Source organism: Protopterus annectens, chromosome 6.part0 (genome assembly GCF_019279795.1).
Source record: "Protopterus annectens isolate FY-2018-M chromosome 6.part0, PAN1.0, whole genome shotgun sequence".
In the NCBI taxonomy this organism is placed as follows: Eukaryota; Metazoa; Chordata; order Ceratodontiformes; family Protopteridae; genus Protopterus; species Protopterus annectens.
This window is the reverse complement of record NC_056737.1, coordinates 805,053,019-805,075,942: the sequence shown is the minus strand read 5'-3', so window position 1 is coordinate 805,075,942 and position 22,924 is coordinate 805,053,019. Positions and strand designations below refer to the sequence as shown.

The 22,924-nt window shown below is 38.4% G+C and overlaps 1 protein-coding gene across 2 annotated transcripts in view; it reads right to left on the bottom strand.

Moving 5' to 3' along the window:
• Window positions 1-22,924, bottom strand: part of TRMT5 (tRNA methyltransferase 5) — a 283,193-nt gene that overhangs the window by 219,835 nt on the left and 40,434 nt on the right. Inside the window, exon 2 of one of the 2 annotated variants that reach the window (XM_044074480.1) lies at window positions 3,789-4,444. In XM_044074480.1, the coding sequence (XP_043930415.1) occupies window positions 3,789-4,444 (656 nt within the window). The remainder of the gene's footprint in view (window positions 1-3,788; window positions 4,445-22,924) is intronic. The other variant, XM_044074481.1, reaches the window with a different exon arrangement.

Genomic DNA, 22,924 nt, shown 5'->3' with positions numbered 1-22,924 from the left:
TTATAGCCAATATAAAGCAATTAACAATCAGGACAAAGTAGAATAGGTTTTCCTTCATTTACTAAATGCAAAAATCAAGAAGCTAATGAGACTAAATAATTAGCATATACAGTGTAATCTACAAGTCAAAAGAAGAGACAGTGGCCAACTTAGTGAGTCTTGGTGTGCAAAGACGACTCCTTTGCCACTTTCCAGCACAGGGTATACACGTATTTGACTAAAGTTAAAACACAAGCCCTTCAAGTTAAACTTGCTTACATTGCCCTACAACAGAGTTGTTAGTGGAAACATTTGTAAGCTGGGCCTTGTGGCAGAGCTCCAGCAATACTGGGGTTAAGACTGGATGTAGTGACCACAAGCTACTGCACAATGACAAAGTTCTCAGTGAAAACTTTTGGGAGTTGAACCTATATTTAATAGGACTTGTGCGTTATAGTCTTCCATGTATTCATTAACTTCACAAGGTTGGTAGTTTTCTTTTTGACTCTGTCCATCTCCCAAACAGCAGTCTTCAGTTCAAGTCCAAGGTACTCCTGGTTCTTCTTGTCATCACCTCTGTGTGGAAAATGTTTCAAGGGAAAAGTCTCTGTATAGGTTTTGTTACGATCAGAAGAATGAGAAACAGAATATCCTCCTGCTTCCTAGCTCACTCTCTGTTGGCTCAACTTTTTTTCTCCTTAGCCAGTCTTTGATCCACCAGAAAAAAATATTCTGAAGAAAGCTGGATGCTGCAGCTTGAATCTTAACACTTGCCTCTCCACATTCCCCAGGCTGCTAGAATAAAACTTGCTTGTCTTATGCTTGGTGTACAATAAATAACCACTTCCACAAAATTTGTTGCATATGTTAATACTTTTCCCTTCTGTCACAGTTTTGTCAAGCACATCTCTTTCTACTAATATAGGTCTTGGCTGCTTTCTCATGTTACAGTTTGGAACATGTATATGACATGCCCTTTCAATTAACAAATCCTACTGGGAAGCATCAGTCCATTTGCTTATTTGCATTCTCATAAAATGAATGCAGTCCATTCCTTCCAGTTTTCTAGTACAGCAGAAAATCTCAGGTATTCTGTGTGCTCTGTCTTCTGCGTACTATTTTTTGAAACAGCTCTTCTTAAGAAGTCTCATGATCAGACATTTTTTTTTTATTTCAACCTCTGATTTTTTTTCAGCTCATCTGAAAAGCTAGTTGAGGCTTCTTCTAGTTTCTCAGCCTTTTGACTTTACTTCAGTGTTTCACTTATTTTAAACACCTCTCAGTACATTACATTTTTCCATCTAAATTACTGGAAGCCATCTCCTATACCAAAGCTGCAACTTGAGCTGCTGTTTGTTTATCAGCTGCAAGCTTCTTCTCAGCCATTGCTTTTTCTTCTTCTTTTCTAGATGATTTCTTCTTACTTTCTCCAAATGTCTTCTTTGCTGGCATCCAAGCAGTGTAATAACTAGCCAGTAACTGAATTTTCCCCAAATGAATAACTTTAACTAGCTTATTTTCACACTGGGAGAGCTCTAGTCCACCTATTGATCAGTGTGCAGCCCTTTTTGGAAGTCTAGAAAGCAAGATTTTTGAACTCACTGTACAGGGAATTACTGAGGAGTTAAGTCTGCACTGCATCCTAATCCAGTGCAAACACCCTTTTCTAGCTAAAGACAGAGGCCTGCAATTTCACACATGTATACCAAAGCACATAATAGCATGATAACTTGCAACTCCCAGAAATCTATACACAGTTTTTACTACAGTTTGTTGACTACTATTCATCTGAGAAGGACTCGTTTTCAGAAACAACATAGGAAGAAAAGCTCCATAAATACTTACAGTACAACAGAAGACATTTGTCCTCCAAACCTGTAAAAAAGGGATATGAAAGCTCCAGTTTAGCACTGTTTCAGAAAAGATGTTTACTTCTAAGGTCCTCATTCAAGAGGTGCAGCTTGGGAATTCAGGAGATTTTGTTTTTAACTCATTTTACTATTGTTCTGTCTGCAAATCCTTTACATGAACACAGATTTTAGAGCCCATAACACAGGAATCCTTAAAAGTCTTCTGGCCTCAGGCAAAAAACGGGCAGAAGAACTCCATGAACTCTTCCACCTCTGCTAAGCATGGCTGACCAGTTCACCAAGACTGGCACAAATGGAACTCTCATGAATAATTAATTAAGGAGGTTGGGGCAGTTCATAAGCCAGTTTGCAACATGGTGAAGGTGTTGCTTATCAGCGAGCCATTGCCCCCCAAAAAGAAGGGGATCTTATATAAAGAGGGATGTGGGTCTCACCAAGCTGTTTAAAGTCCCCCCACCCAAATAAATGAATCAGTGGAAGGGACACACTATTATTCACTGGCACTGCAGATGAATTGGGCAGCTACAGCAACATACTAAAATTCTGTACAGTGCATTATATGCGCAAAACTCAACTACAACACTAACATTTTCAGCAAGAATGTTGAATTTGGCTTGCTGAATGGGCTTATGATCATGTGATCACTAACAGGCAACTAGCTTAAACAGCTTTCACTCAACCACAAACTGTACTTGGTGTGCAGTTTTTCTGAATTTAGAGCCACTGTAAGGAAGCTTGCTTATTTCTTATACTAAGTGTACCCTTTTCTAAATGGGGTCCCCTTTACCTAAGATTTACACAAATAAAAGAACTTCATTACAACATTGTACTACAGAGTTCTCTCTCAGTGAGCTACTTAAAACAAACTTTCTATTTTTATTCATTTTAGTCTTACGTGATTTGCGTACTGCTCGGACACCTCAAATACTCCTGTGGTTTGTTCAAGTAATACCCATCATAAAAAGCACATAACATTTTAAAAGCAAACTGTTAGAAACAAGCCATAAAAAGGCTACACTGATCTTTCATAGAGGCTGCTGTCCATTATCTACAAGAGAGAACACATTTACTGCAATGGAACAGTTCACAGATTTTTCATACTTTCCGATCACTGAACATGGACATGCTGAAAATGCATTTGGCCAATTAATACCTTCCTATACTTCTGTTACTGATGCTGGCTAATCTTGCCAAATGGAAGTTGCTCTACAGCTGTTTTCAGGAAAGTATGATTGGTGAAATAGCTTGCTCAACTGTTCGTTGTGAAATTAACCAAGCACCTATCACAGGTATACATGACTATCCAACTTTATACATGCAACTGGAGGGCAGTGGAACAAAAACAGCAGTTAAAAAGGTTAATTATTATTTAAGCCAGCAACACTTGTATGCTTTAAGTATGGTACTGCTGGTATTTTTGTGTCGTTTGCATTAATAATTCCATTAGAGCTTTGGTGAACAGCCTAAAGATAATGAGAAAAAGCACACATACATGCATAAAGCAACACTACCATCAATACACTGTTGATCTGATGGTGGCTTGTTTTGCTTTAACTTTTATTTTGTTACTGTGTGCTGCATAATTTGCTTTTATTAGATTTTTATAAAATTACTCTTACTTCTAACATCCACTCTAGTAACACATTTCAATTCTAGATACAAATCTCACATTCATATTTAAGCAGCATGTCTACATTCTAAGTATATTTCATTACAACTGAAATGTTCTCTCTTTTCTTCTTTCTTTATTGACATACACTATACATGACTGAAAAAGAACAGTATAAACACCGTCTGCAAGCCTGATTTGTAAATGTACTTTAACATGAGTGTCTTATAATTAATCCAAGACCTCTGCATAAATACTTTCACTTCCGTAAAAGTGACATTGGGCATCACTGTTAGATTATCATACATATAGAAGTCATTTGCACTTACCTACTAAATATCGGTATGGTAGCTGATGCTCTCTAAGATTCATGTGAGCTATATGCCCAACACGGCTGAATGATGATGTCACATCTTGACCTTCAGGTAAAACAGCACGTAAAATTTCTTCTGTTTTGAAATTTTCATAAGTTAGTTCCAAGTTGTGTGTATAGACTTGAAGATCAACACCAAACTGTCCCAGTACTATTTTAATAGAGTCATCAAAAGAATCTGCTGATGATATCTGACATGGATCTAAAATAATAAGTCTTTTGTTTTCATCTTCTGGGTCTTCCATGACACGCTTGAGCCCTGGACGCTGCAAGGCTATTTGTTTCAATGGCTTCATAAGTCTGTTAATTATTTCTTTTTTTACCTTAAGAGCTGGGACATTTATGGACTTTGTAAATGCATCTCTTTTAAGTTCAGTCATTCCATGCACGTGACGAGGTGGCATAAATACATGTTCCTCTTCAACCTTCCCTTTCAGCATTTCCAAAAATGCTGTACAATGAAATCTAAAAAATAATGGTATGAATTTTGGAGGTCTAATTAAAAAGGATCTTTTCTGTCTAGTTACCACTAAACTGGTCTTGATATCTGCCCAGATTTTACTGTTAGTGTTCTGTAATCTTGTATTAAATGAAAATATTCTCTGCATAAATCTAAAACAGAAATGAAACAGCATTAACTTCAAAGACATAACACATACAGGTACAAATGAGAAACTCATAATAAATTATTGGAAAGAAAGATAAATTCAACCAACATACTTTGATTCAGAGTTTTCAATGTTAAAGAGCATAAAACTTTTTAAATTATGTTCACATTTCACTAGAAATTTTCAGTAGAAAAGAATGCTGCTATAATTTTGTGTGTTATCTTACTGTTAGTTTATATAGTATGCTAAGAGACATATTTCTGTTTGACTGAGGTGATAATCATTTCATTAAAATGGCTGATACAAGCTTGTAAAATTATACTTATGATAAAACAATCCTGGTGAATGAATAACAACCGCCAGATCAAGCCACACTTAAATCCCTGCTCCCACGTAATGGTATTTTGAAATTCACAAATTAGTCATAATGAGGAAAGGCATTATTATGGGCTAATCTGCATATCTCTCAATAGCACTATCTACCACAAAGTGCAGATCAGAACTTCCCGAGGTAGATAACCTGTTGGCAACTGCATTGTGGAAGCAAAGGTGCCTTCCCAGTCACTGTCGCACACACAAGTACACAGTAAAATACATAGACGTGAATGCACGCACAAGCACATACAAAATGTACCCCACACCTGTCAGATCTTCTACAATATCTCCATTTCCCTTGCCTGGTAACTCACAGATTATTACAGTTTAGTCATTAATGCCAGACATTCAGGTTTTATCTTTCAGATCCTTCAGTAAATGCATGCTATAAAATAAGTTACGAGGTTGAAAGATAATTGTGTTGGGGCCCATCCCTCCTCCCTCTCTCATGACAACATGTTGCAGGCATTGCACAATGTTCAAGAGCCTCAATATATTTAAGAAAAACACCCATTGCATTACTTGATTGGTTATTGTAGCAGGTTAATGCAGAGGGTCCTTGTATCAATGGTGTACCAACCAAATCTCGTTACCCTATTCATTCATTTTTTGAAAAAACAGTTCCTGGTGTACAGTGGTTCTGACAACTTTTATTTAATTTAATGTGCCTTCTGATGCACTCCACTGTGACTATCCCTGGTGTCTAGTGTTTCCCCAAACCCCCCCGATCCTTGTACTGGTTTAAGTCTCATTACAGCGAAAGTCTAATTAAGCAATCCTTGGTGGCTAGTATATCTCCCTGTACCCCCGCTCAATGTTGTAGACTATGTTGGTCAAGTCTGAGGGTGTGTGGAAATGACAGCCACCCCAACCCATGCATGAGCACACACACACACACACACACACACACACACACACACACACACACACACACACACACACACCCTCATATGTACTCACTCACACCACCCAAATCTACCCAGCCATTAAGTACTTGACTCTTCCACAATGGCTGAACATAGCCTTTTGACTGTATATACTACTGCAACACAGGAGAAGCAGCCATGTTAATCTACACTGCCAAGCGATTCTCTGAACTGCCCAGCACATAGATGCCTTCCTGGTGGCAGTCCCAAGGGAGTAACAGCAAATAGATAATTAGCATATATTTCTGCCTCATTAGCATATAGTACAACCTCAGAGACAGCCCGATGCAGTCCTGTACATCATCAAGCTAGACATCATGTTAAGACGGCCAGTGACTTTCAAAAGGTTACTATGAGATACAAGAGATGTAAACCTGACAGTAACCTTTATAAATCTCCCACCAATATATTTATATCCATAACAAAAACAGTGTTAAGACATCTTTACAGACAAAGCAAGTATTTATTTTAAATGATTTTTATGGCAAATCATCAAACCCACTTTGACTAGAATAATCATAACTGACAATGCACACTGCTGACTATAACAAAAACAACTTTTGTTTTTTTTTTTTAAAGCAAAGATGGATGCAATCGCCCCCGCTAGACTCCTCCAAACTCCCACACCTCTAAATTACCCAAAACTGAAACATAATGTCAAATCACCAAATATTCCTCGCACCCTTCTTACGCAGATAGAAGTGCACTTCCAAAACTACAACAAAAACACACAGAGACACACTTGCACATGCATACTGTAAGCAGAAGAAGCAAAGAAACACACCAGATGTGCATACAATACACTGAATAGTTACTACTTGGAGGGGAAAAAAAAATCACAAAAAAGGCAGTGGATGCTTAAAATTGATACACATATGCACTTAAAAGAAAGGGCATCAAACAGTAAGATATGATGCTAACAGAAACTTACTATGACTGCCAAGGTCAAACTATTTCACTTCAAACAAGTAAAGGACATGTACTGCAGAAATCTAAAGCAAACTACCACAGCCCTAAGCCACGCATTACTCCAGTCTTTGAAACAGTTAAAAAAAAACTGCACACAAATAGGGCAAAGAGAAAGAAAGCCATTACAAGAGAAAACTAGACTGCTCTATTCAATGGATAAATCTGTCCATAAAGGAATCCTTCAACACCATATCAATCCTATTTTACCAAGTGCATATTACACATGGGTCCACTGCCATAGTGAATGTCTCTAGTTTCAATTTCAAATGAACCCAAAAATGACACTGAAGTAGAATTCAAACTCAGCATTTGCATGTAAAACCATAATACCTCTATGTAGTAGACTTTGCCCCTTGGAAACCTTACTTACAATATACTGGTCATGTTCTAAAGCACGTGTTGAGTAACAAACCTTTGGAGATGGATATAAACTGCTTGCCATACGCTATGCCAAACTAAACATTTTTTTGAAGCAAACAGTGTGCTGTCTTTGAATTTTATTTTGCTGGTAAGAATGGCCCCCTGAAATTTTTCTCAGAGTTGAAAATCTCTGTCATGACGTCATGAAAGACTAAACCCACAATGACTCATGTTGAATGCATCAGAAGTAGAAGTTCTCATCTAGTTCTTGCGCATAGAACACCTCACAATGAAAATTAACACATGATATAGTAGTGAAGCCACAAATATAAGACATAGGTCTTCTAGAGTGTTAAATTATCTTGCATTACTCACAGTCCTTTGCAATAGAGTATAACTCTTTGTTCAGTACCCATAATGACATCACAGTGGGTGTAAACAGTGAAACTAAAAAGTCAAACAGAGCATTAAAATCTTGTTTTTTTTTTTTTTTTGCACAATTGTTTGCAATGTTACCATTGAGGGGTACAATGGGAAAATAACTCTAAAACAAAGATGTGTCCAAACTTGATACTAAGTATAATCGGTTCTAAGTTCTCAAAGAATTGGAAATTTCCCCAAATTAGATTAAAAAATATACATATATACATGTATGTATATATATATGTATATATATATATATATATATATATATATATATATATATATATTCCCACTAGCACACTTTCAGTATACTGCCTACAACATTGGGAGTAAAAAAAAATGCACTAATCAGTTCAAGAAAGAAATGGCATGTGCCCTACAATTTACAAATTCTCACAGCCTAGAAGATGAGCAAACCCCGACATCCCACACAAAGCATTTTAATGAAGCCATCAAAAATGAATGCAGAATATGCAATTTCCACTAAAATAAACCAAGCCAGCCTGTTTGGTTTACCTATTTCAGACAGTGCAGTATAAAATACAAGGCTAGGGGCTCTCATTTACATAATTGCAGTAACATTAAAGTTGCATTATAATTAAAATGCTTAAACTTCCTACAATTAGTGACAATAAATGATCTAAGAGTCCTATACTCTTAAAAAGATCATGCATGCTACCTCCTCTTCTTCATTTCACAGCCAGTTTGATCTGTATTGGATGTATAACTTTCAACAGTTGAGACTAAGCTTAGAAACACTTACCTAATTACCTTTGACCTCACTAACTACTTTTCCTTGCCTTGTAAATTTTATCTGTATTGTTTTCTCTTTTACTCTGCACTGTACCCTAATACATGCTGATATGTAGAGACTACCTGTCATTCATGTTAACCTGCTTTTATATATATATCAGCTTGCGATTTTGTAGTATTCTCTCTTTGATTTTGCATTATTACCTTTGTGCTAAGTCTATCTATATCCGCAGTGGTACAGCGGTAGCGTTGTTACCTCACAGCAAGAGGTTCTCCTGTTCGATTCTCGGCTGGAGTGCCTTCTGTGTGGAGTTTGCATGTCCTCCCCGCGGTCGAGTGGACTCCGAAAGACATGCGTGAATGGGCGTGCCTTCGCTGAAGGTTGGGCGTCGGGCTGGCAACTCGGCATCATAAAAATCGACTGCCAATCATTAGCGGACCAGAGTTCCACTGTGGCGACCCCTAACCATGGAAAGCCGAAAAGACAAACAACAAACAACAAACCTTTGTGCTAAGTCTACTTAAATGTATGTATTAACTGTGGAGCTTTTCTCCCCGGGTCTCCACTGAAAAAGGGCTCTATCCCAGCTGGACCAACCTGGTCAAAAAACAAACAAATAAATAAATAACAAGAGAAATATCAGGCAGAACACGTAAGCTGGCAATATGGTTCGCAAGATAAACATCTTCAGATGAATAAGGAAGAAAACAAACCAAAAAAAAAAAAAAAAGAAAAGCTACAAGTCTTGCAACACTGGTCCTACATCTTTAGCCAAGACACAAAAAATATCTTGAAATACCAGGGGTACAAAGTGTGGTATGGCTACTATCCAGCATGGGATATCTGGGTATAATCGCACCAAATAAACTTAAAATGGTGTATTACTTGTAAATGATTCTTGTTTTTAGTTGACAGTCTGCCACTGAAATTAGGGATAATGCAGAACTGTGGGGCAAGAAAACTTCTTGTCATTCCCAGGGTTAGACAGCCTCACAGTTAATATATTTAAAAGTGGGTTCTGGTAAGGGGTTTTTTTTACTGTTTCAGTGAAAACATACATCGACTTAACAAATTCATTATCCCACTGAGTGACATACAGACACATCTTGCCCCAATGACTTTTGAGCCATGATCTATAAACCTGATGTAAGTATGCAGAGTATGCTATTCTGCACCGGACAAGTAAAAAACATGCCTCCAATGAGCTAAAGGGGGGCATGCTGCACACATACTTAATAGCAAGTTTTATTAATTAATTACCTTATTTAAGCAAAGGAAGACTTTGCACAACCTCTGAAAATTACAGCACTAGATCAAAATATTAGATTGTATGTATAAAATACAAACCACGCCAAATGATACCACTCACCCAAAAAATACATCCTCAGTACACAATGCACACACACATATCATAAACCACAACCAGATCATTCAGACTAACATGACAACATACCTCCAGATCTGTGGGTTCCCTCCTTCACCTCAGAATAAAGACAGGTGGCTAAAGGCTATATAATGAACCTCCCAGGGCAACCAAAACTGATACCAGATACCCTATCTAAAGTCTGTTTTTTTTTTGTTGTTGTTGTTAGATGCCACTGCTTGGATACAGTTTTCTTTTATTTTGTCACTAAATTGACAATTTTCTGTTTACCAGTTTGTTTGTTTTTTTTTTTAACTTTTCACCCCCCTCAAGTTACATTCAATAGTACATGATTATTTTAGACATGTCATGCAAGTCTTATCCCATGGTCTGCTGTGCTTTTCAGGTTCATACCTCTCAACTGTACAGATTTTTGTAGACTGTCAAGGTTTTTGCCTTATATTTTTGGTCCATTTTTCATAAAATTGTTGTTTTCTGGAAAATGAGTGGCAAATCATTAAAGATTGAAGTTAGAAAATAATGACAAACATTTGAGTTCCAGGCTTCCTACCCTTCAGAAAATCCATGCTAATGTAAAACCTGTTATTCTACCAACTTTCTAATGTTTGTAAGAGCAATATTTAAAAACTGTCCCTATTTTTGGGCCTTTGTCCAGATTTCTTGCTCTAACACGTTGAGAGGTATGCAGGTAGTCTATGTAGATATCTTAAATTCTCAGTTACAGCAAGCAAGTGTATATGCTAAGGACTTCAAGATATCACTTCACGTAGCACAATGTTATGCAAAAAAAGCTAGTGCCAGAGAAAATCACACCGTGAAAGTCAACTATAGCATTCAGGGATGCTTGGGATTTGCAGAAGAGGTCAGACAGCGAAACAGGGCAATCTGCAACATTCGGCAAGATTTGAAAGGGCACTAGTCTTTTTCAATCAGCTTATTATTTTTATTATTCTTGTATTTTCACAGTAAATTATTCTTCCATAACTGAAACTGGTATGTCGATTATTACTTGCAAGTCTAGAACTCTAGCATGAAGAATAAAGCAAATCTAACAAAGACAATGAAAAAAGAAGAAAGGTATCTTCATAAGACTATGAAACAGAATCCAACCTCGCTAGACTGAAAGAAGATCAAAGCTGATTTAACATTAACATGAAATATGGTGTACATAACTCAGAAGTGGTGGGAAGCAAAAACACAATGAACGATACCCAAAGATCAAGAAATGACAAGCTACAGGAAGATTAATGCAGTAAGCTTTTGACACAATGTGGTAAAACACTGAAACAAATAATCTGCCATTAAAGATATTTTAAAGGAAAAGTTCACACTTGAACTCAAACAATGTGATTTTTTTTTCATTCTTTTCTGTTTCCCCAAGGCATTTTACTGCATTAAAATAACTCTAGGTGCTTCTTATAAAATTTCAATATGTTTTTCCATGAAGTGGTGAACATGAGTCCTGACATATTAACATAATCTTGTTTTAGTGCTTTCAGAGTCAGGTCTCTTGACTTCCTAGTCCATTGAGACAGAATGGCAGCAGTGTGAGTCACATGCATCTTGCACATGTTCTGTAACAGCAAGTCATTCAGGAATAAAATGCAAGCACATCATAGACAATTCTCTCTGAATGTTTTAAACAATTCACAGCAACTTTACACGTGCAGCCAAGGATAGCATCTAAATCACAGACTTTTGTAAAGATTATTTTGAAGTACTCTGCTAGGAGTTCTGACAGACCTTCCCCCATATTCTTCCTGAGTTATCAAAGTTAGCACTCTAATCTATTAAAGAGCTGTTGAGCAACACATCAAAGAACTTGCTCTGCTCCTTATTTGTGTCTGCAGCAACAGGAAGATGTTTTATACATTTTCCCAACTTCTGTTGCACTGCTACCCCTTGATTAGTTATACTGCAGTATACTAACACTTCATCAAAACCATAATCTTTGAGAATGGCAAAACAGTAGTTATGCCTTTAAAACTAACACTATTTTCTATAAAACTGTTGCAATTACAGACAATGCCCACTTGCAAGTGGATCGTTATACAAATATGTGGTCAGCAATTAGGCTTGCAATCTTTTCAAATGCCCACACTGGGACATTCTTAATAAAACGTGAGGAAATTATGCTGGAAAAAGCATGCCATTGTTAAATGAAAAAAATAACTATTTTTTCTTACTACCAAAATAAAGACTCAGTGATGCGCAATGCTGGTTAGTCATACTACTTTATATACAAATATTATGACTTAAATGTCATATAAAAACCTTCACTGACACTTAGAGAAAAGTCAGAAAATATTTTTATTGTAAAACAGCATATTTGTCTTTTTCATGACCCCCCCCCCCCCCCCCCCATGACAGAACTCCTCAAATCAGTACTGTTTTGCAGACAGACAAGCAAATGGTAACCCTATGAACATTTCTCTTCTTCTCTGCAATAAAGACAGTAAAGCAAATTTTTCACAATACTCTTTTTAAAGCAGCTACTGACCTACTAACATCAGTAGAACTAATTATATCTGCAAGATTGCGGGCAGTACCTGACAGGGAAAATTACACAATTCCCTTTGTCTGTGTAATATCATGTAGGCAGAGAGAAATTCCTCTGCCATAGTATGCAATAAGTTATGCTTTAAAAAAGTGGTAGTCTTTCCCCTACCTTTGATTCTAAGGCAAGGAAATGTAAGTTTCAAGATGTACAAGTAGGTTTCTTGTACCTAAAAATACTGGGACTGTACTGTGGGTAGAATAGCAACCTAAGGGTTGAGAAACTGTAGGAAAGAGTAGACTTTTCCATTAAGTAGATTTAAAAGTGCACATTACATAGGGCACAAGTCAGGTCTTTAGTGTTGGGCTACTCCAGAAAGAAGAAGAAGATTACAGAGAAGGTGGGAGATCTGTAGCAAGCTACAATTTGGATTGCAGTCTTACCTAGTGTTAGTTGCACCTAGAGAATTTCAGACGCACTGTGTTGGGCAACTAGCCTGGTGGTGTGAATATTCTTGGTGAATATGGGCACTCCTCCACCTTTAGTGTTTCGGTCCTGGTTTGGTGGCTGAAAAGTGTGGTAAGAGTTGTAGCCTGGTATGGCAGGGGTGCTCTCTGGAGCCTTGAACCAGGTCTCAGTTACTGCACAAATATCTATGTTCTCCATTTTTAGGAGTGCCTCCAGAGAGTGCATTTTGAGGTTTAGACTTCTAGCACTGAGTAGCATTACCTTCAGATTTTGCATGCTTGTACCTGTTACAGTGGTGGTTTTGTCCTTTGAACTTACAGAGGTGGCAAGACCCTTAGCCAGTAACCTGAATCCCAGGGGTGACAGGTGCAGACCATCTCTGGCAAAGCATCATGGTCTGTCGATCATTTCATCCCAGGCAGACAGATACTGGATCCCATTTGAATGACACCAGAAGCTTAGCCAATTGTTGAAGTCAATCATTTTGTCCTTATACTGTAGTATCATTCTGGGCAAAGGCAGGATGCTACTCAGGGCTAGGGTCATTACTGCCTGGGCCACATGATCTGAGAGCTCTTCCATGTCTCTTTTCATATAGTCCAGGAAGGTACGTCTCAAGTCATTCACTCCAACATGGACAATGACAGAGTCATATTTGTACTTGTTGTGGAGTAACTTGATTGCATGCGTATGTGGCGGATTCTGACACCTTACAGGCAGCTGACTGTAATTTTCTCCTTGTTCAGCCTGGTTTGTGGGACATCACTGTGCCTGACGATAGATCACCTATGACTAAAGTGTTTGGTACATTGTCTTGCCTTAGGGGCTGTTGTTGGGTGACACACTGGTGTTGTGAGCTATGTGACACTTTGGTTGTGATTGGTGTTTGTTTGCATTTCAGCTTCGGAGGTCATTGTTGCTTAGGCAGGTTACTGTTAAGGGCCTCCGCATATGAGGGTTTAGTGTTGCTATGTGAGGGTGTTGGTGGTGTGGGTTTAGAAGGGCTATATGTTGCTTGAAGTGTAGTGCAGGTGTTAACCTTCTCCTCTTGACTACCTAGCACAATCTTGGGTGGAGAAAGCTTTGCTTCCAGTTTGGCTATGTAAGTGCATCTCTCACAGGTTGTAGTGTTGGGTGGTAGGAGGAGAGGGCTGTCTGTGTACATGAGGCAATTGTTGCATTGCCCCAGTATGCCCAGATTCACCAGGTGGACAGGAGAAATCACCAGAAGCTGATCCTCGGACATGCCTGGTTTAGTGCTTTTTTTTTGTAAAGTACAAGAGCTGTTTTCTCTTACCTTAGCAAGGTACATTGCAATTATAGGCTGTTTAGTGCCTACGATTAATTTCTCCTTGTTAACAAGGAGAGTTGAGTGCTTTTATCAGTTTAAGGCTTCCTAGTGCTTTCCAGCAGGTTTTAGAACAAGTGCTAATTACAGGGATGCTTAAAGGTAAGATGAAAAAAAATGGTTTATCCTAAACACTGCAGTGTGCACTAGAGGAGTTAGATGTGAAAGTAGGTAACTTAAGTTATACCTGTCTAAAAAGTTAAGTTTTAGTGGAGTATCACTATTTTTAAAACAGCAAGATAGAGTGAAAGGGGGTGCTCACTTTTGTATTCTGGTATTATGGAATACAGTAAGATGGGCAATAAATTTAAATAGTTGAAGGGAAGTGATTTCACAAAATGATAATTTTGCACTTACTCACACAAGCCAGTAAAAGCAGAGAGGAAATGAGATATATGGTCAAATTAACATAAGGGGCAGGCAACTAGAAAGACAGTGGTGTTTAAGAACACAACAGTAACCAGGTGGGAGGGTGGAGAAAAAAATTCTGCCTGACTCACAAGAGACAGAGCTGTGGGTCTCTTTTCAAGTTTTAATATGCAGTTAAAAGCAGAATACAAGTAAAACACAAGGTAAAGAAAACAAATCACAGTATTCAAAATAGAAAAAGGCAATAAAGTAATACAAAATACAACAAATAAAAAGCAAACTAACCTTTCCCTCACGAAAAGTGTAGCAGAGTCTGGGTGAGTCTTTCTAGTGAAGCTCTGAAATGTTTTACTTTACCCCTTAAATAGAAGGTTTAGTTCCTAGCTCCATCCCCTCAGTTCACAGATGATTAACCTTAACTGACCTGTTCTGTCTTATGTGTGAGTCCTTAATTGATCTGTTCTGATTTCTGCCTGACTCACAAGAGACAGAGCTGTGGTCTATTTACTGATGTTTTAGCTTGTAGAGAGTTACTATAGTGTAGGAAAATTATGTAGGATGAGTGCAAGAGCATATCTATTGCGAAGTTAGGTGTGAGTGAAGTAAGGTTTTGAATAAAGAGAAGCTGCAAGTGATACGGATGAGAGGTGGGAGTGAATTCTAGGGATGTGCAAGAGAGAAGGACATTAAATGTTTGCCTGCTGGGCGGGGAGGTTTATATAGTTCAACTAGATTTTGGGAATTAGATCTAGATTTTGGGAATTAGATCTGAGAAGTCTATCAGGTCGATGCATTTTATTTAAATGTGAAGGCAAGGGAGGGACAGAGAGAGAGGGGATAAAAATAAGTCTGTGTACTTGGACAAGTTGAGGAAATTGGGCAGCTCAAGCCAATTCAGCTGATGTAGCGCAGTACAATGGTGGGATGTGGATCATCAATGAAGACTCCTAGTAGTTTAGCATAGGGAACTATTTCAAGAAGAGTATTATTTTGACTAGTGATTGAGAGTGAGTTTTTATCTAGGGTAGTGGTTTTGGAAGCAGTAAATATAAGTTTAGTTTTGGTTGCATTGAATACTAGCATCCATTGTTCAGTCAAGAGAAGGCATCTTGAGTTAGTTTAGTTAGAGTGGAGATAGAGATTATAGTAGAGTCATCGACGTATTTGGATGGGATTGGCATTGGTATGACTTGGTAGAAGTCGTTTATGAACATGTTGAATAGAAGGGGACCTAGAATTGAACCTTGGAGGACACCTGTAGGAGTACTGAGGAAAGGAGAGGTGGCTTTTACTTGGTAGAAGTCGTTTATGAACATGTTGAATAGAAGGGGACCTAGAATTGAACCTTGGGGGACACCTGTAGGAGTATTGAGGAAAGGAGTGGTGGCTTTTTTCCATCTGACTGCTTGTTGCCTATATGACAGGTAACTGGTAAACCAGTTGATAGAGTAGTGGGATAGGTTTAGTTTGGAGAGTTTAGTGAGAAGAAGATTGTGAGAGATGTCGAATGCCTTATAGAGGTCAAGGAGGAGGGTGGACACAATATGATTAGAGTCGTGGGCTTTGTTGACAGTTTCTAGGAAGGAGAGGAGACCTGTGGCAGTGCTACGGCCAGGTCTGAATCCATGTTTTGTGGGAGCAAGGAGATGGTTATTTATAAGATAGGGTAACAGTTGTAGATGGATGTATTTTTCGAGTAGTTTTGAAATGGGGGACAAGATGGCAATAGGTCGAAAGTTAGAGATATTATTGTTGTTGCCATCTTTGTGGAGTGAAATAATAAAGGCCTTTTTCCAGAGCTGAGGAACATGGCATTCTGAAATAGATCGATAAGTGGGTTCCAGTTAATTTTTTTCAGTGCATCTGAGAATGTGCTAGAATTAGGCACCAAGTGGAGGCATAGGTATGTGTTACTTTTAAGGAGGAGGAAAGATGGTGGGCAAAAGTGGGAAAGTGGTCACCTAGTGGGTCGGGAAGTGTACCACTATCACAGATATAATGGGGATGGGAAACCAGAATCCAGTCTAGGGTGCTTCCAGTATGGAAGTCCTTTGAAGGCCTAGTTGTTGAATTAATAAGCTGAGTGAAGGTGTACACATTTATATTCAGTGAGTTAATGAGAGACTGACTAGTGCCCCAATTAATATTAACATGGTCCTGGATTATAGTTTTGTTAGTTATGTTGGTGGAAAACCAGGAGAGAATTTCTTCAAAGACTGAAACATTGTCTCCAGGGGGGATATAAAGGGTGACTATGCATATAAGTTTTTGTTTATTTATCTGAAGTAGGGCTGGAATTAGTTCTGCGTTACCAAATTTGGGAATAGGTTTGGTGTAAAGGGTAACTAAAAGGGATGATGTGTAAAGGAGAGAGACTCCCTCTCCTTTTTTGTGTGTTCTATCTTTCCTAATCATACAGTAGTTAGGCGGCAATACTTCAGAGTCTTTTATATGGGGGTTTAAGCCAGGTTTCTGAGATAGAGAGAATATCAGGCTGATTGTGGAGAAGCCAGGCATGGAGGTTGGGAATTTTGATAATATGTTCTGAGCATTTACAGCTGAGAAATGGAGGACTTTCCAGTTGTACGGGAATGATGGAGTAGGGAGGTTGAGTTTTGTGGGGGAGAGGGGCCAGGTTAGGGTGAATGTCCCCGGAGAGAAGGTGAAGAAAGCAGTACATATATTGCTTAGCATGTGGTTTGTGGGTAGTACACTTTATGGACATGTGGCTAGAGAAAATGGGGGTAATGTTTTTAGGGTTGCATAACAGTCTGCAGGGGAAGAGTATACTATTGTTGAAGGATTGAAGACTGGGGGATATGTGGAATGAAGAATGTCTGTGCTTTATGAAGAATGGAATGGTTGTATGGGCTATGATTTGCATTTAGGGGTGTGGTAAGATAGCTTAGGTAGGATAAGGTACTAAGTAGTAGTGTGTGGGTTAGCAGTGAAGGGGGTTTGGTAAGCATGGTGTTTGATGAATATATGAGTTTGGGGTTGAGTAGGTATTTATGTATGTTATGGAATAAGGGCTTTGATTTAGTGAGTGGATATTAGGATAGGCTGTCATTAATGAATTGGGAATTGTTAGAATGAAAGGGGTGGAATTAATTTGGGGGTGGAGTGGAGGGAGATTGATTGTGAGTGGGGTGGTTTGAGTGTATTGGGTGTTGGAGGTAGTGGGTGTGGTAAGAGCAGAGACAAAGCGGGGAAGTGCCACCTGGAAGGAATAGCCAGCAAGAAACAATCAGTGGGATAAGGAGCAAACCCAAGGTAAGGAGGCACAGGGGTAAGGCGCAAGGGCACTGTGTAACTATAGTGGAAAATAGAGAATTTTCAGGGTTAGGAACTGAAGATGGGCAGTTATAAATTAAAACTGGATAAGCTATGGAAATGTTCAATAGGGATAGACAGTGGAGAAATCCTGCCACCTAATGGTCAAAATTCAAAGATTATGAGGATGGGCTGAGAAATTAGAAAGGGGTCTTGGGGAAAGTGAAGACTGAGACAGAGGTAGGCTGCTAGCAAGCGTACACTGAATTAAATTATACAACTGTAAGTTACACTACGTTAGGTTTCAACTTAAGTACATACACGCTGTAGAAGTTCGTTGGGGGGAGGCTGAATAGTTAAAGAAAATACACTGTAGGATCTCTTTTGGTAGATTTTTCAGGGAAAGCCAGGGTATTTTGTAGAGCAATGGAGGATGCCTGGGGTAGGGCAGATGCAGCAGAAGTGAGCTGTAAGGGAAAGGGAACAAATGGAGAAAAAAAATAGCAAGAATCTTCTTTCGGGTTTTTCCCTGTTAGGGGTCGTCACAGCGGATCACCTGTCCGCTAACGATTGGCAGTGGAGTTTTTACGGTGTCGAGTTGCCAGCCTGGCACCCAACCTTCCACAGAAGGCACACAAATGCTTGCACTCATGCCTAGGGCCAATTTAGAGTGTCCAATCCACCTACAGCATGTCTTTGGGATGTGGGAGGAAACCCACGTGACCTCAGGGAGGACATGCAGACACTGCACAGAAAGCACCCCAACCGAGGATTGAACCGGGGAGCCTCTTGCTGTGAGGTGGCAATGTTAACCTCTGCGCCACCGCTGCTGCCCAGCAAGAAGAATAATATATTTACTAATAAAGGGGGGAGAAGGTCTGAGTTAGTTGGTACAATGTGAGTGATGGTGAGGTGCCTAGGGATGGGTTTGCAGTGTAGGTATGAGCATACAGAGCATGAAAAAAGGGGAGACTTTAAGGGAAGGTCTTCAGACCCAATGGTACTTGTGGGGCAGTATCACAATTTGTCAAGGGTATCACCATCACCTCATGACAGATTTCAAAGGACAATTACATCTGAGCTCCTAGATGTCCAGATCACACAAAACAAGACTAAATTACTACTTCATAGCTATTTATAGAACACTTATGTCCCTTTCTAATTACAAAAGCTATCAACACAATAGTTGAAATCCCCATTAAACCGAACACCGTTCTACTGGGGGACAACTATCCATTAATAAACTGCCTGACCTACACTGCCAATGGCTGGCATACTTAACACTTATTTGATGTTTAAATACATGTTTTTCAAAACCTATTTTAATTAAGAATGGAGGAAGACAAGAATGCCCCCTCTCACCTTACCTTTTCAATCTATATATTGAGGTCTTCTTGGCTATAACTCAAAAAGATCAAATTATATTATTCCCAAACAATTAAATTCTAAAATACCACTGACTGCTTTTGCAGATTATATAAATATATATCTAACTTGTCCTAACTCAGATCTACCACAAATACTTTGTAGTATCCAAGAATTTTCAAAATTTGGTAACTGTAGTCTGAATGTACATAAATCTCACCTTTTTATTCTTATTAAAAAAGGTCATATAATATTGGCAAATAAATTAATCAGAATACATATTTCTCCAACAATTTAATATTTAGGTATCAACTTTATCTGAAAATCCAACTGAAAGTTTGCTTAGAATGCATACAAAACTGGTACAAGCATCCTTTCAAATATTCAAAGATGGCATACTATATTTTATTCCTTTTTATCTAAAATTGCAATTGTTAAAAATAATATTTTCTCAAGACTGCTATCTTATTTTACTTCTTCTTTTCACAAGATCCCCAACATTTTCTTTAATAAATTAGTTTCTAATATTTCTAAATTTATATGGTACCCAAAAAGCACCAGAATATCATATATGAAGTTAGTTTATCCAAAACAACACAGTAGTATGATCTTACTAAATTTTATATACATTAACAAATTGCAAGATCTTCCAGACTTATTAAAGCTATTCATTGCAACTCTAACTCATCAACCTGGTACCCTGCATGAAAAGTTTCATGGCACAAATATTTGAAAACAACTAAGTGCAACATCAAAGCAATTTTCTACCTTACACCTAAACACATTTACATATTGATCATATAGCTTCACTATTTCCACCTATTCATAAAAATCTAAATATCTTCATTAATAATAAAATGACTGAGCCTTCCCAATTCCCACTACGTATCTACTCTACAGTTAAATACTTTATAGGACAAAAGCTTTCCTTTCATTATGAACTTGTAAATTATTCAAGAGTTGTTCTCCTCCATATTAACTTGCCCAAGACTTGCCCAATCACTGTCTTGAAAAGGTCAACTCTATATGGATGTAAAAACACTATACATATTTGCAAACTCATACAATACCTATGATGCGTTGCCTTTTACAAACCAAAACATAAAACAAATGTGAATACCTTTAAAAAACTCTTATTACACTCAATTCATGATATACAATAATGCCTACATTACCCTAGTTCATGAAACCAAATTTAATAATTTACTCTTGCTCCTACTTGTACCTTCTGCAATGCACCTAAAGCAGAGCTAGTTCATATATTATAGGAATGTAAAACTGTCAAGCAGTTATGGTGTATAATATTTTAAAGACTACAGAATTTCTCTCCTGACCTAAACACAATTCCTTGGCAATTAGCTTTATCACATTTGCCACATAAGACAATGAAACCACCTTTATTAAAATATTTAATAATTATTTTTAGTATTACTAAGTACTATATAACCAAAACACAGTGCACTTTATATACGGTCATGGCAGAAATTTACATCCATAATGCTCAAACATTACAATGCAGTTAAACTAATTTCCAGAGGCAAAAATGAATCTCAATATATGCTCAAGGCATGGGGTATCGTACTTAACACAATGAATTAGGACATCACAAAATTGAATTCCTTTGTTCTTTCATCTTATTTAACTATAATTTTTCTTATCAATTTTTATAAGAACCAAATTCATTTATATCCTACTTTGGAGGTGGAGTGTATACAAGACATATACTGTACATAGTTATGTACAGTTACATTAAGTTTACTTGGATATTTATTGTGTTATCTTAATTATGACAAGTTATGTTTTTCTTCTTTGCAAAAACAAAAAAAAAAAAAAGAAAATCTTTTGACAAAAAATAAATAAAACACTTCCTTGACATTATAAATGCCAACCCTCTTTCACAAACAGTTAAACGTTATACTACAGGCCGTAATTTCCTTGATCTAGTCCTCACAAATAGGGCAACTTCTTCCAGATCTTCATATGCATCATCTTGTCCTATTAAATCAGACCACAAATCAGTGACATTTTCTTTCAAAACTTATGATACTTTTCCTGTAAATAGCTGTGTTTAGAGACACCTCAAAAGCAAAACTTTTTCCAATTACTTGGCATCCTAAATGAGTACTTTTCCAATGGATCCTAGTGCTAAAACTGCTGCCTGTGGCTCTTGACTTCTACTCCCACTTAACTGTATCGATAAGGCAGTCCTTAGCCAAACCAAATATAAAGAATTAAAAAAAAAAAAAAAGGGCATTGATTAGGGATGCTTTAAAGTGGTCTGCAAAGTCGCAGAGATGCAGCCAGGCCTGATGTCTCATAGCCACTCCTACTCCAGCTGCTCTCGCAACTCCCATGAAAAAGTTTGAAATGTTGGACTTCAAGCTCAGGGCTGTTGCCAATTGTTTTCTAAAGTCCAATGTAAGGGATGTTTTCAGAGTAGCAAGGGCTTGCTGCACCAAATCAATCTGAAAATGGCATAGTTCAGAGCTCTTAAAATGTGCCCGAAGCACAGTCTATCCATCACCTGAGACTCCTTGATAAGGGAATGGAGGGAGGCCAAATCATCAGTCAGCTCTTTTTCGTCACTGCCTCCATGATGAAAGAATCCACTATAGCAGACTTTGTCCAGTGCTTGCTGTCCTTGGCAGGTCTGTGAATCTTGACAAGTTTTTGTGGCACTGACTCTTACATATCTGGCTCAAGCCATGACCTCCTTAAAGTGAAATCAGTTAACTTACTTTTGGAGTAGCCACCCAAGAATCAGATGGGAGTCAAGCCATAGGCTTCAAAGAGAGCCTCCTCATCTTTTTTTTGGGGGGGGGCAGTGGGCTAAGATCCTCTCTACCACAAAAGCTCTGAGCCATCACCACAGGCAAACTCTTCAGGAGAGTATGGGTGTACCTTCTTGGTTATCCAAGTAGGTATCTGATGTAACAGACTGTGTAGGGAGTCTGCATGCCTCCTCTTACATTTCTTCCTTCTCAGTATATCAGGAGGGGATTGTCCTGACTCTTCAGAGGATTCTACCTGCAGTGAGTTAGTCACTTTGAGGCCCATAGCTCTACTCTGACAAAAGGATACTTGATGGGGAAGAGGAAAAAAGGAATGGGAGTCATGGGGTGGAGCCAATCCTATAAACATCTGTGCTACTGCTCTAATGAAAGAGGCAATCCTCCTCCCCATAACATGGAAAGCTATTCCAATCTCATTTGGATCTGCAGATGATGCCTTTGTAATCAGTTCGCCCCTCCACCCACAGGAGTAATGATTGGGACCAAAGATGGTATCTTCTAAAACATAGAGTGTGACAGCATTAAGGTAGGGATCAGAACTGAAGATTCCAACAGCAAAGGAGCCATATGAGACAACTCTAACTTGGAGAAATTAAAGAGACAATTCTGAAGTCAGCGCTGAAGCCTCGTTGGCAAACTCACAGTTCCAAGACGGACTCTTCCCTAGTGTTGTCAGAGTCAAGGATGTTGAATCCAAGGCCACCAGTGCCATGGCCAGGATTAAGGTAGACACCAAGGGGACAGGACGGGTTTAGAATTGTTTCCAAAGCCACAGGAGCTGAGATGACACAGAGCTGCCTCTGAAATGCACTTTTAGGACCTGGAGGATCTCAATGATAAAGGATGAGGAGGCTGAGAAGGGATACTGTGTAGTCCCCTCTTGGAAGAAGTCTGCCTTAAAGATCTTTTTGATGAAGTGTCCTCAACCACTATCAACTCCAAAAACTCTGAAGCCTGTGGTAAAGAATGGGTCAGGGTCAAAGCCGAAGAAACATCCAACCTCAGTGCTTTTAAAGCTATAGAAGGTTCTGAATCATCAGCACGTCTTTTCTTTGGCACAGAGTCCTTAGATTTTGATTTGTCTGCAGACTTTTGATTTTGAAGCTTGCAGATCTGGAGAGCAAAAGCCCCTTAGTAACAAGTTCTTTTTTCAGCCTGATAAAAATTCTCGCACAAAAAGC